Source organism: Genypterus blacodes, unplaced genomic scaffold (genome assembly GCF_046128005.1).
Source record: "Genypterus blacodes isolate CSIRO-AG114 ecotype Tasmania unplaced genomic scaffold, CSIRO-AGI_Gbla_v1 ptg000029l_1, whole genome shotgun sequence".
Lineage (NCBI taxonomy): Eukaryota > Metazoa > Chordata > Actinopteri > Ophidiiformes > Ophidiidae > Genypterus > Genypterus blacodes.
In genome coordinates this window covers 1,426,467-1,439,773 of record NW_027466842.1, presented here as the reverse complement: position 1 = coordinate 1,439,773, position 13,307 = coordinate 1,426,467, and the positions used below count along the sequence as shown (strand labels likewise).

At 44.8% G+C, this 13,307-nt stretch overlaps 1 protein-coding gene across 1 annotated transcript in view; it reads left to right on the top strand.

Annotated features, from left to right (window-relative positions):
* Nucleotides 1-11,869, top strand: part of ephb3a (eph receptor B3a) — a 28,584-nt gene extending 16,715 nt beyond the window's left edge. Inside the window, exons 11-15 of the mRNA XM_076145137.1 lie at nt 78-325; nt 3,316-3,531; nt 4,010-4,159; nt 5,909-6,102; nt 9,428-11,869. Of these exons, the coding sequence (XP_076001252.1) occupies nt 78-325; nt 3,316-3,531; nt 4,010-4,159; nt 5,909-6,102; nt 9,428-9,539 (920 nt within the window). The 3' untranslated portion in view covers nt 9,540-11,869. The remainder of the gene's footprint in view (nt 1-77; nt 326-3,315; nt 3,532-4,009; nt 4,160-5,908; nt 6,103-9,427) is intronic.
* Nucleotides 11,870-13,307: the final 1,438 nt, after the last annotated feature.

The following is a 13,307-nucleotide window of genomic DNA, read 5'->3' as shown; positions in this document are numbered from 1 at the left end:
TCCTCTTCTTTCCTCGTACCCCATCATCCTCACCCCACACCCCCTCCTCTCCCCCCCACCATATTATCTTACCCCAGGTGAGTTTGGCGAGGTGTGCCGTGGGCGGCTCAAGCAGCACGGTCGCAGAGAGATGGTGGTGGCCATTAAGACGCTGAAAGCCGGCTACACCGAACGTCAGCGGCGCGACTTCCTAGGCGAAGCGTCCATCATGGGCCAGTTCGACCACCCCAACGTGATCCGGCTGGAAGGCGTCCTGACGCGAAGCTGCCCCGTACTCATCATCACGGAATTCATGGAGAACGGAGCGCTGGATTCCTTCCTGCGGGTAAGCTTGGCTCATAGGCGACACCTCTGGCAGGGGAAGATTACCTTCTTTTCTGTATCAAAGCTGAAAGGAACACACACACACACACACACACACATCCACGGTCATTCATAACACCTCCGTTATCTGAATGTTTTGGTCTCTGTAAAACACCCCGAGGCGCTCACTTGCTGAGTGATAGAGATTAAATGTGCAATATAACGCCTGGAGACAGACGTAGTGTCTTTCTGTGACATGACTGACTGATGCTGACAGGCTTGCTGTGCTCCAACTCCTGGTGGAAAGCTGTCACAGCCCAGACCTCCGGATTGTTTTGTTCCAGCACATTAGAGAGTCTTTGTGAAGCTACAGAATACATCACTGATTGGAGTTTTTAGTTCAGGACAGCACCGCCTACGCTAAAGTGAACCATGAGAAAAGGCATAATGAGAAACGAGGTGTCACACGGTTCATTTTCAGCTGTGTGGGTTAATTACATGTCATTTACATTCAATGTAATGCAGCTTTTTTGCATAACCGAACTATGAGGAACCCTTACTGTGACTGTAGCTGTTAGCACGGATGAGGTTAGCCCACAGGGATTTGCTATTATCCCGTCTTCATTATTATTCATGATTTTCCCCCAGTTAATTCATTATTATTTTTATTTTATTTTATTATTAGTTCTTTAACAGGGACAATGAACACTATTTATAGCACCAAAGATAGCAAATTGCTCATTTTCATTTGTAGTCCCTGCGTGGAGGCAAAGATAAAATAAATGATAAGATAGAATAATAGCGTTGCCTCACAAACAATAAATCAGTACACAATGATTCACAATTATAGATTGCAAGACTGCTTTTCTTTCAGCCATTCTTTTAAATGACTTTTACTCTTAACTGTCATCCTGAGCTATTATCATCTCGGCTGCTCGACTGTCAAGAGCTGAACTCTACATATTTATGCTAGTTGCTTCGATAATACAGAAGAAAAATTAAGAACGTTGTCAGAAGGGTTGAAAATGTATGAATACTCAACGGCGATACACTTTAAGGTAAAGTGTTATGGTTGTGGGCAGAGTTATGTAGCATGAATTTACAGCTTAACTGCCATATTTGTACAAAACCGAGGACGACACGCTAGCCATTGATAGCCAAACCGGTAGTTTTAGCTCACAGGTCCTTTTTGGGAAAACGAAGGCTGTGTTAAGCACTAAAAGATTGGGTAACCACAATAGAATTGTGGCTAAGAGAGACACATGCTGCTTTTTAGCATTTGGGGTATTTGCTGAACATTAAACTTGTGGTTTATTTAAAAAAAACAACACCAAAGGATCCAGTAAGCCAAAGCAAAAGTCCCTAACCGCCCTAAAAGCTTTTTTTTTTGTCCGGCCTTTACCTTTGTGACCACCTACACACCCGGTTAGTCACTTTCTCCAAACTACAAGGCTAGCGAGTGACTGTTTGGCTAACGTCCATGTTTTTACAGTCAGTGGTTGTCCGGCCAACTTGAAAGATGTGTATAATGTGTCTGTTTGAAGGGGCTGGAATTAAAACTTGTGATGGAATTGTTTTTCCTTTTACTTCTTCGACGGAGTGACACACACTCGAGTGTTTCTACAGACAATAGGACTGGGCAGCGCTGGCATTGTAGCAGCAGATTTGACCGTTTCAGCTGCAGTAGAGACTTCAGAGCCTTTTCCCTCCTTCTCACCTCCTCCTCTCAGTCAGCTGTCCCACACGGCCCGTGCTGTGCTGTCCTGTCCTGTCCTCACCCCCACCCCCTCTCCTACAGTGTCACACTGCCGGTGACTCAGGAATTCTGGGAGCTGAGCTAACGAGGAGCCTATAGAGTTAACAGAGACAAAGACGAGCCGTTAGAACCGCGTCCCCGTAGACATGGACACACATGGAAGTACACATAAGTAGAAGCAAACACGTAGAAATCCACACGGTTGCCGCACAGTGGTAGGTCTGCTCTGAATCATGGCTGTTTATGCATCCGTCCATCCATCTCGGCTTGTTTTGCTGTCAGACATCATTGGAGTGTGCAGACTACAAAGCGGATTGTTTATGGTTTTGTCACGTCACGTCTCGTTTTCTTCTTTTTCCGGCTCTGGAGTCAAAGTAAGGGATTGATTACGCGTTAAACTGCTTTTTCCAGTTGTATTTGTATTCAGGTCATGCTTAAGTCTCGTGTTTGTGAGTGTAGCGGTGCAGTTTCTGTGGCGTCCATGTTTGCAGAAATCCTCCATTAAATAGCAATTACGTGTGGACTGAGAGTGTTGACCTCTTTTTGCTGAATTTATGAGTTTGGTTTAAGGTTTTGGAGCCTTTACAGATAACTGGGCAGAGATCTATTATTATTTCTCATTATTTACGGTCTGAACTTTATCCTAAAATGGCACATTTCAGAAATGCAGAGTGCTGAAAGAAAGTGAAACCCAGTAACTTGTTTTTTTTTTACCTCGTGTCATAAATCTCAACAGAAATGGACAGATGCAACAAAATTGGCGTTTCAATATGGGAGATAAGCTTTTCCTGACATTCTCACCTCGTTATTCAGTTGACCTATTTTACACCTAATGGTCATAAACAGAAACAATGCCTTTTTTTTTATTTGTGCCTGCAACTAGTTTGTGCTCAGATACGTTTGTGGAAACAATACGTCCAGTTCTGTTTTGGATTCAGTTTCCTTTTTGGTTTGTATCAGGATTAAGTCCTTAGTACCTCACTAAAGAGGCTAATTAATCAGCTAATTGGACAGCGTGCTTGAAAAGGTCAGCTGTCCCCGGGTGTTACGGGCAGCAGTGAGCCATTATGACAGATGTCATGTTTATGTAAACTCATCGACTGCCTGCGTGCCTCCGTCTTTCTCCACCTCCTTATCTCCTCTGCCCTTTCCCTCCGCTTCCCCATATTTTATGTGCCGTCTCCATTTCTTTCCAGTTTGTCACTCCTCCCTCTTCACTAACCGCCTCCTCTCTCCCCCCCCTGTTGTCTTTACAGCTGAACGATGGGCGTTTCACCATGACACAGCTGGTTGTGATGCTGCGCGGCATCGCTGCAGGGATGAAGTACCTGTCAGATATGAACTATGTCCACAGAGACTTAGCTGCCCGCAACATCCTCGTCAACAGCAACTTGGTCTGCAAGGTCTCTGACTTTGGCCTTTCACGCTTCCTGGACGACACATCAGCTGATCCAACTTACACAAGCTCTCTGGTCAGTGTAGCGTGTGTGTAAATGTGTGTGTGTGTGTGTGTGTGTGTGTGTGTGTGTGTGTGTGTGTGTGTGTGTGTGTGTGTGTGTGTGTGTGTGTGTGTGTGTGTGTGTGTGTGTGTGTGTGTGTGTGTGTGTGTGTGTGTGTGTGTGTGTGTGTGTGTCAGGGTGATTTTATGTGTGTTGGTGGGTGGGTGTCCTATGTTTGTATATTCCGTGCATGCTTAATTAAGCTTGTTAATTTGATCCCCCTCGCTGACTGTGACTGTTCATGTGTGCCAATATTTGTGTTATTGTGCAAAACCGTCTGTGAAATTTGCATTAGCTTCTCTTCTGTGTGTGTGTGTGTGTGTGTGTGTGTGTGTGTGTGTGTGTGTAAGCCCGCTCATCAGTTTTGTGTATCTCCTTCTCCGTGTGCAGTTATAATGAGTACAGTGTCTCCCAGGGTGTTGATACCATCCCCCACTGTGTGTTTGAGCAGGGAGGGAAGATTCCCATCCGGTGGACGGCTCCGGAGGCCATCGCCTTCAGGAAGTTCACCTCCGCCAGCGACGTGTGGAGTTACGGCATCGTCATGTGGGAGGTGGTGTCCTACGGAGAGAGGCCGTACTGGGACATGAGCAACCAGGACGTGAGTGAGCTCCCAATTCACAAGTCAGATCAGATGTGGGACAGAGAGCCTCCGAGCGTGCACGAACACACAATCTATCTGCTGCATATGTAGACCAGCTCTGATGCAGATGAGTCCTCGAGAGTCTTCAGTCTCTCCGATGGAATTCTAATGCAAATGAAGTTCTTTTTTGGAGAGATGTTAGAAATGTAAGCCCGGTGGATGCCAGCTGCACTTCTCCCAGACTGTACTCACCACAAATACTGTTTACTCTACACCAGTGACAGGAGAGCTTATGGCCACCAATAGGAACAGTGAGCAAAGAAGGAATTCTGTACTTTACATGGATTTAATTCATTTCAAAGAAGGTCAGATGCACCTGTTCAATCAGATTAATTTGTAAAGGATTGGGTTCTGATCTGATCATGCAAAGTGTCCCACAGCCAGGCAGGAGCAGCTTCATTGCTATTCTCTGTCATTTTTAGCCGACCCGTCCAGTTTTGTAAATATGTACCATGACAGGCCAGTATCAGAGCTGCGATACAGACCAAATACATACATCTATATACACGGTCTAAGTTTAGCTCGCTTGCCGTTGCTGCCTGGATTTCCAGCGTCACTCGTTGGACTGGAGGCCTGTTCCGCTTGTCTTTATCTCCTCCCTGCAGATGCTGCTGCAGCTGGGTGCCTGTGTTTCAGTTTTTACCACCTTATTTACAACCCCAGCCTGCCCACTCTCTTCAAATCTATACAGCAAAGCCTGACACACACACACACACACATCCACACAAAAGCAGGGAAATGTTTTTTTTTCATGAACATTGTTACCTGGGGCTATCTGAACCACACAGACATTGTAGCTCCAGCAAGAAAGAATAGAAATCTCCTGGTTCCTCCCGTTTTGGACAAAGTACTGAAGGAATGCGCACACCTCCATTGTTTTCTCCGCCGAGTGTGCGATCAGGAGAGAGTTGTAACACTGATGGCAATAAGGCGAAGGAGGCTGGATGAAAAATGGCAGTGATGTGGCGCACATGTATAACCTTTATAACAAAGTCCACATTCTGTAATGAAAGCATCAAAGCTGAGGTCTCCTTTTGTTCCCTGCAGCCTCAGTGCCACAGTCTTTGCTCAATAAGTAGCAGAGTCAACAGATACTGGGTATAAACGGGGGTACTTGCACGGTAGAAGCACAACATAAAAATCAAAGGACAAGCAGCAGGAGGAGAGGAGTGCGGCAGAAATATTTTATTGTTCCCAAATGGCAACTTTTATTGTTGTGGGGAGTGAAAACACATACGGAGCATATGGACGCAAACGCTGTTGCTAGGGAAATCAAATCAATGAACGGGCTTTGTCTTCCTCCTCTTATTGTCTTTCCAATCAATCACACCTCCTTTGAAGTGAAAAGTTTCAGAACAGCTTAGAGCGTTATTTGTAATTTGGGGGGAGACGCTGAAAAGAAAAGTGAAGTGCGTGACAGCCGAGCGTGAGGCGAGAGACAATGCACCACTACACCACAGCAACCGGGGGTTATTTCTTTTCCACCACACTGACAAAAGCTAAACAGAGTGAAGAGAACATAAATACAATCCAAATTTGACTTTGTAGAAATTCAATATTAAACAAGTACATCCTGGTTGGACGTTGTTCCTCTGATCTCCAGTTCAGCCCCCAAACAACACATTAAATTTTGATCCCTGCTTTGATTCTCACCGGGTCTGATTCTTTGAACGGTATATGTGAAAGCGTCCACTGCTCTGTCCTCAGGTGATGACGGCGGTGGAGCAGGACTACAGGCTGCCCCCTCCCATGGACTGTCCCATGGTGCTGCACCAGCTGATGTTGGAGTGCTGGATGAAGGAGAGAAACCTAAGGCCCAAGTTCTCCCGCATCGTCAGCACCCTGGACAAGCTGCTCCGCAACGCCGCCAGCCTCAAGGTGGTGACCAGTACCTACTCAGGGTGAGTAGACCGCAGCCAAGCGGCACTTTAAGGGTGGCTGCTCGCTCCGGTTCAGTACTTTTCAAAAACCCCTCTTGACATTGAGTGTGTGCAGAAGTTGCGCAACGGATGGAAATGATTTGCTTTGGGACATTTCTTATATAAGGCATGTTTTAGTAACAGCGGGATGTTTCTTTGTTGCAGTGTGCTGAAATTGATTTGGTGACGTCATCATCTTAGAAGTTACTAATACTAACAATAAGTCGTGCTCAGATAATCGGTATCAGACTCAAATAAAGCTTGCGTCTGACAAAACATGTTACGTCCTGAAGAGAACATGCTAGACAGTTGTACACAGAAATGCTCCTTGTTACTTGACGTGGCGAAATTAAGAAAAGTTCCTGAAACGATTCCACGACTTCCTGAGAAGGTTCTCAAGTTCCTAAAACAACAAGTTCTTGGGTTGTTAAAAAAGGTTGCCAAGTTCCCGAAACAGTTGCGAGTGAAAAGCTCTGTGGCCTTGTGGACAGTCGCGGTCTCTAGCCTGGACTCTGGGGACGTCCTGGTCTTTAGCACCGACTCTGCTGCCAAAGGTTCTCAGGTTACGCGTAGGCTCACAGGGGGCTGAGCGGCGTAAGTAGGTACCAGGCTATTAAGTCATTTTCTGTGAGCCGGCCAAGCATAATAACACTTAGGCGGTTAGGTTTAGAAAGCAGAAGCTGGTGGTAGAAACACTCGACCGTGTTTGTTATCACTCCGGTCATAAAGCCGCGTTGTGGGAGTGTGTGTGGCGTGTGTGTGTGTGGCATGTCGCTGCGGTCTGCGGCGAGTCTTTGTGTGTGTCTGCGATCTGTTTGCTGACAGTGGCGGACGACTGTGGCCTTTTGGGGATAATGTATGCATTCTGTTGCCGGCTCCTCCATATGGCCACAGAATGCGGTCGGGGTTGTGTGTTCTCCTCCCGTAGCAGCAGAACAGCGTGAACACACCCCTGCGAGGCTGCTGCTGCGGCGGCGGCTCCTTCTCCCTCTCTCCCTCTCTCTCTCTCCGCCTCGCCGGAATCGTTCTCCGCATTTTATACGACGGCTGTGAAGTGGAAGATGAAGACTCCATCTCACACAGAGGGAAGCGGCCGGCGCCTCTGGGATGTTGGAATGAGATGTCGCAGTGAAATAAAAAATGCGTTGGACCTAAAGAGACGCACAACAACGCTCGCGCTTGTAGGTTTTGGGTCGTTTAATGTTTTCGGTTGATTTTTGGAGAACGGCGACTTTGAGCTGAAGGGTTTTTCCCTGCCAGACGTCTGGCTCTGTCTCACTCAATCTTCCCCTTGAAGAGGAAGTTGTTTTATTCATAGGTAGGCTTCCTTTGCACTGACAAGTTGTTTTCCAGGGTTGTTGTTGAGTGTAGATCTCCTCTCTGGTTACGTCAGGTAAAAGTTTTTTGCCTTTTGGTGCAAAGCTGCAAAACAACCAAACTTCAGTGCTCAGACGAGGACGTTAGGTCTTCACTGAGGTATGTTTCTTTGTTTGTTTGTTTCTCTGTTTGCCAGCAGGTCACCTACAAGGTAAACACAGATAGATTTGTGTTAAATTGTGTAGATGGAAGAATGGAGTCATTTTCAGTGCGGGTCTGGACGCCGTGCTTGTTTCCCTTTTTCATTTTTGCCTGTTTCTCAAGAACTCCAGTCTTGTGTGAAAAAATAATGAGGAGATGAGGCGTGTGTATCCAGATCCAGATATTGATCCACAACTGCGAGATTAAAATATACGATCGCACAGACACACACACACAGACAAACAAATAAGGCTGGAAACAAGCAACTACCAACAATGTATAGAGGAGCTGAGCCTGATTCAGCCATATGAAATGTTTATGATATCCTGTAAACACATGAGAATATATATCCAGGAAAAGGATGTAGAATTGATCTGAATGATGAAGACTTTTGGGCCTTGGCAGTGGTATGAAGTCTCTGGTGCACTCCAGCTTACTGATGTGTTTGCTGTGATGTTATTTACCGTCACACTCAGTCAACTGCAGGATAACTGTGGGGTTAAATTGTTCGTCTTCAGCTCCGCAGTGATGTATCGTCCACATTCCCCACGGTACGGTTCTGACTAAATAAAGGATCCTTCCCTATTTCCCACGGACACAATAAGCAGAATTTATACCTGCAGTATCCGGGTCTTGTGCCAGCTCGGCGGCTCACAGTTTCAGTGTCACACTGCGCCCCGTGGGTGAGCCCTGTGCCAGGATCTGGGCTCAGTGAAGCTAATTGTGTGTGGAAACGTGATGGCTGACCTCAGTTTAATTCCCCTTGCTCTTGGCTGGAAGCTGGAATGTTGGTGATAGGACAGACAGCAGCCAGAGCTGCTGATGTGGAAAAGCAGGAGGTGATGAAGTGTGAGTAATAAGGGAGATTGAGGAGAAGCTAAAAGAGAGGAATGTGTTTAATTAGGTTGCTAATGAGCTTTTTAATGCATCGGGGGAGGGCACACCCAGTGCTGTGATGGGAGAGGGTTTTGTGTGTGTGTGTGTGGGTGTGTGTGTGTCTGATGCTTGTGTGTGCATGTTATGCTACGTGTCACCGTGTGCCGATGACATGCGAATGATTAATTTATAGGCTCATCAGTATGCAACAGCAAGAGATAGATGGCGGATGAGAGGAGAGGATCATGTTGTCAGAGCATGATTTAGTGCGTCTCCGTGTTTGCGTGCTGGATGCGGGTGTACGGGTGCCGCGGCTCACCTGGCTGCTCAGTGATGTGAGAGGAGATAATGGTGGAGAGAGAGAGGATATGAGACGAGCCGCTATCTGTAAAGTATCTTCAGCCACCCGGGCCTGAAACACAAGGACGGCGGCGGTGGCGGCTGTAAAACAAAGGACACTCCTGGACGCATCTGTCCAAGATAGCAGAGACATACAGTATACTGAACGCTTATGTTTTATCAAACCGCGTAAATAGAGTCGAGGGGCGGGCAAAGAGGAAAGACATCCGGAACGGTTGGGCTTAGTTTGAGGTAATGCTTCAAAGGAGAATACTTTTGATGTTTCTGCAACAAATAATGAATTGGCTGAAAAGGTTCCCAAGCAAAATGGACACCTTGGTGCATAATTGGCACCTTGTTGTCATGTTCCTTCCATTTCACTATTGGAACCCAAGTCAGATCTCCACTCCACAGGTAGAGGAGTTTATGCTGTGAGCTTCAGGTAATCTGGTGAAAATCAGCCAAAATCCTAACTCAGTGACCTTATTTGGGCGTAATGGGACGTTTCCGCTGTCCTTCCCCGCTCTAACATTCTCCCTAAACCTGCTGACTGTGTGATTTTCTGTGTTGGCAGGGACCTGCTGCGGCTCGGAGGGACGCTGCCCGGCCACAATATCAAGAGTCCGGACAGCAGTCAGGAAATCGTGCGGCAACAGATGAGCCAAACTCTCCCCATCCGAGTGTGAGCCGCCGCAGCTCGGGGAGAAAATAAGAATACAGAATACAAACTACCTATAAACTCTTAAACCTGAAGAGCTTGATGTAAATTAAAAAGAAGAAGAAGAAGAAAGAGGCTCCTGCTACAGAGTGGACCTTTTTTTTTTTTTTTTTGGAGGAGGAGATTTCAGACGGTGGTGAGATGGAGAGTTCATGTCGGTTAAAAGAGAGCCTTCCATTGTAATGTGTTCATTACTTGACACTTGTGGGTTTGTGAGAAACGACTGTTTTGACATCCAAGCCAAACTTCCTGTTGCCCCTCTCAGGTTGTGGTTGCATGTCTGCATGTGTCTTCTGCTGGTTGGTGGGAAGCGCTCCCCTCTTCCATCCACGATCTTACTTTCCCTTCATCCCCGTCACTTCACTTTACGGATGGGAGAACTCGCAAAGACGATGGGATTGTGTAAGAATACAACAGTGCCAAGATGAAGCCGGTTTCGCTTCACAACAAACTCTGACATTTTGCCATCTGTAGATTATCAAACCCAGTTCACCTCTTTTTTTTTTTTTCCTTTTTTCAACCAACCAGCTCTCCTCTTTCCGTTGCTGTTCTGCCTTTGAAAACGCCTCATCTTCCCGCTTCCTCTTAAATACTGTCTTCCGCCTGATCTGGGAGCCTTCCGTGTTACAAATCTGTACAAAGTATCTGAGTCTTCACACCATCTCTCAGCTCACCGAGGCGACGAAGAGAGATGTAAAACTGACACTGTGCGGGACACGACACGTGCATGCCAAAGTGGAACCTTCACGGGGACGAGAACCGCGTTCCACCTAACTGTTGCTTTATCGGCGTTTGCTGTGTCGACACAAACGTTCATATTTTCTTATTTTATTCACATATGCATTGTTTTTAATGCTAAGTTATTGTCAATTACTACAAATATGTGTTTTTTAGAAGTATTGGGTTTCATTCTTTTTTTATTTCAATGCTTGTTTTGTTTTTTTTAACATTCTAACCTTCTGGAGTCTTAAGTTTTATTTTGATTTCTTTTTAAGAGTTTCGCTTTTTATTGATTTTGTTTTCATTTGCCACAGTCAAAGCTGCACTGTAAACATCCATTTAGCCGACAGGGTGAGGAAGTTTGGGGAAACAAAGTGGCCTTTACTCAAAACGACAATAAAGGCCTTAGAAAATACAAAAGTTTGAATCAATATGTTGACTACAAATACGAGAAAAGACATTTTTCTGATCCATTTTCTTTCAGTTCTTCAAAAGAATTTGGCCCCATGAAAAAAAAGAATCTTCTGTAAAAATGTCCTTGATTCTGGAAAATTAGACTTGATTGTTATGGTGTCGAAATTTGCTGACTAAACAAACAAATGGCTGATTTAGAAATAGAGAATTTTGAGTCAGGAGGTTTTTCAACAATAAAAGAAAATTGGTCATTTTTTTTTCTTTCCCCAAAATCAAGAATGTCCTCTCAACAAACTTTCCGGATCTCTTCTCTTCCAGATGCTTTATTCCCTTTCAGTCACTGAGACCTTCACACTCTCTCTGCATTCAAGTGAGGCCTTCAAGATAAAATGACTTTCTCGTTCTGTCTAGTAAAGAACCTTCTGTCAGTGCAGCTTTCTAAGGCAGCAATTGAATCCAAACTGGTGAGAGAAAAAAAACGACTTCAGACTCCAGAGAGTTCCCAAACCAAACAGAGACAGGAAAGGAGTGAAACAGAAAGGAAGAAGTATTCCACTCACACAGACGGAATAATAACCTGTAACATTACTGAGGATGTACCGATTGTTGTTTCCACTGAACAGTACCCGTGCTAGTGGCGTGTGTGTATATTTACTTTGCCAAATGTTCCGCAGATCAATGGGAATTAAAAAGGTCAGTATCCCGATGATCTCTTTGTGACCTTGATATTGACCTGACCTACACAGACCTGATGTGCAGCACACAGTATCGGCTCACCGGCTCATTTCTCCTGACATGCGTTTTTGTTTCGGTACGCCAGCTGTCAGCGTATCAAACTATTTAAAAAGAACTGACTGTATATATTACATTTCTATCAGACAGATCCGCTCGGCGTTAACAACCGTCCGACCTGACTTTGGCCTCTCTGTGACCTTTCCTTTATATGCTTGTTTGTTTATTGTTGAGAAGCAAATAAATGGGAAAATTCCAGTTTAATGCTCATTACATAGCTGCAACTGTATGTCACAATGAAAGAAGAAGATGTGTGCGTCTGTGAAGGCGGACATTTTCCTGTGCAATTAAAAGTGTATTAGATTGTAAAAAAAAGAAGAAAAAAAAGACAGAAAACTAGAACAAAAATAAGCATTTCTCTTTCAGTATTTTTACGATAATCATATGCAAATAAATTATTAAACAGATATCTGGTATTCTCTTTAATTTCTCTGCGGGGTTCACTGGGCTGAAGTTCCAGGTCGCCTCTCATCAGGCCCAGGGAAGGGAAAAGTGGGAATTGCGCAGTGTGTTTCACCTCCTCAGTCGGAATATCACAGCAGCTTTGGGTGGACTCACAAAAGTTCCAAGATTAATCAAAGACCGGCTCGCACAGTTTCCCAATTAGAGAGAGACCACAGGCCGGTTCAGTGTGTCTGTGTGTGTGTGTGTGTGTGTCGCTGGAAAGGCTTCAAGGAGGCAACATTTAACTGGCTTTACAGCAAATGTTGTCGTCGTTCGGGCTTTAATCCAAACCGAAGGACACAAACGCTGTTCCTCTCCCCTACAAACGTACGCATGAGTGGAGCCGTTACCTGGTGACCTGATTTGTTTTCATTCTCCGTAATTAAACTCGTTTGTCACATTGATACGTAATAACATTTTTGATGCTCAGGCAGCAGCTGGGTGATTCTCCAGCAAAGACTAATGGTGTCGTTTTCTCCATTACTAGAGGTGGAAATTCATTCACTCAAATATGAGCCTGAAAGCTTGATAATGCAGATTCTGTTTTGGTTAAATTCCAATTGAGTTGGGCACGGTAACCATAGTAACCCAGGGCCAGTCACAAACGAATCCTTTGGGCGGGCGGGCGGGGGGAGATCTGAACCAAAGTGTACTGCGAAAACTTTATTCAAAAACAAATCGGAAACCATCGAAGACTTCAATCCAACACACTTGAGCGATATTGCAGCCGTCTCACTTCAGCCTGATGTATTTTAGATAACGGAGTTCAAAGACTGAAAAGCTGCTAGTTTGCTTGGCTCTTAGCACAGCAGCAGTATGTAATCAATCACCTGTCCTGAAAGCAAGAAAACCCTTGAAAATTATTCATTAATATTATTATATATTCGTTTTCATTATTTCATTCTAAATTCTTAAGAGGTGCAAAGAGTTTGAACACTTCCAGGTAAAAACTCATGGATCTTCAATGTTGGGGATTTTCATTATTAATGTGATGTCATGCTTCACATCTATAATGGATCACTGACAGGGAACATTCTTCACTTTGAGTACTGTAACTTTTAATATGAAGGGTACATTTTAGCACTAATTTAGTCCTACTCCTACTTTAGTAACTACTTTGAAAATGACTCAAAGGTCCACATTACATAATCTCACATATTACCACTAAAATAAAAAGAACCCTGCTGCGGCTCAATGACACATTACATTTGAGACATTATCCAGATTTTTTTACAAAGGAGGGAAATTGGTGGGTGAATCTGTTTCAGTGCAGAGAGTTGCAGTGTTATCCTTCAACCCAGCTAAAAGCATGAAAATCCACCAAAATCTGAGGTGGAAACCTTTGTACCTCTTAAAATTTACATCC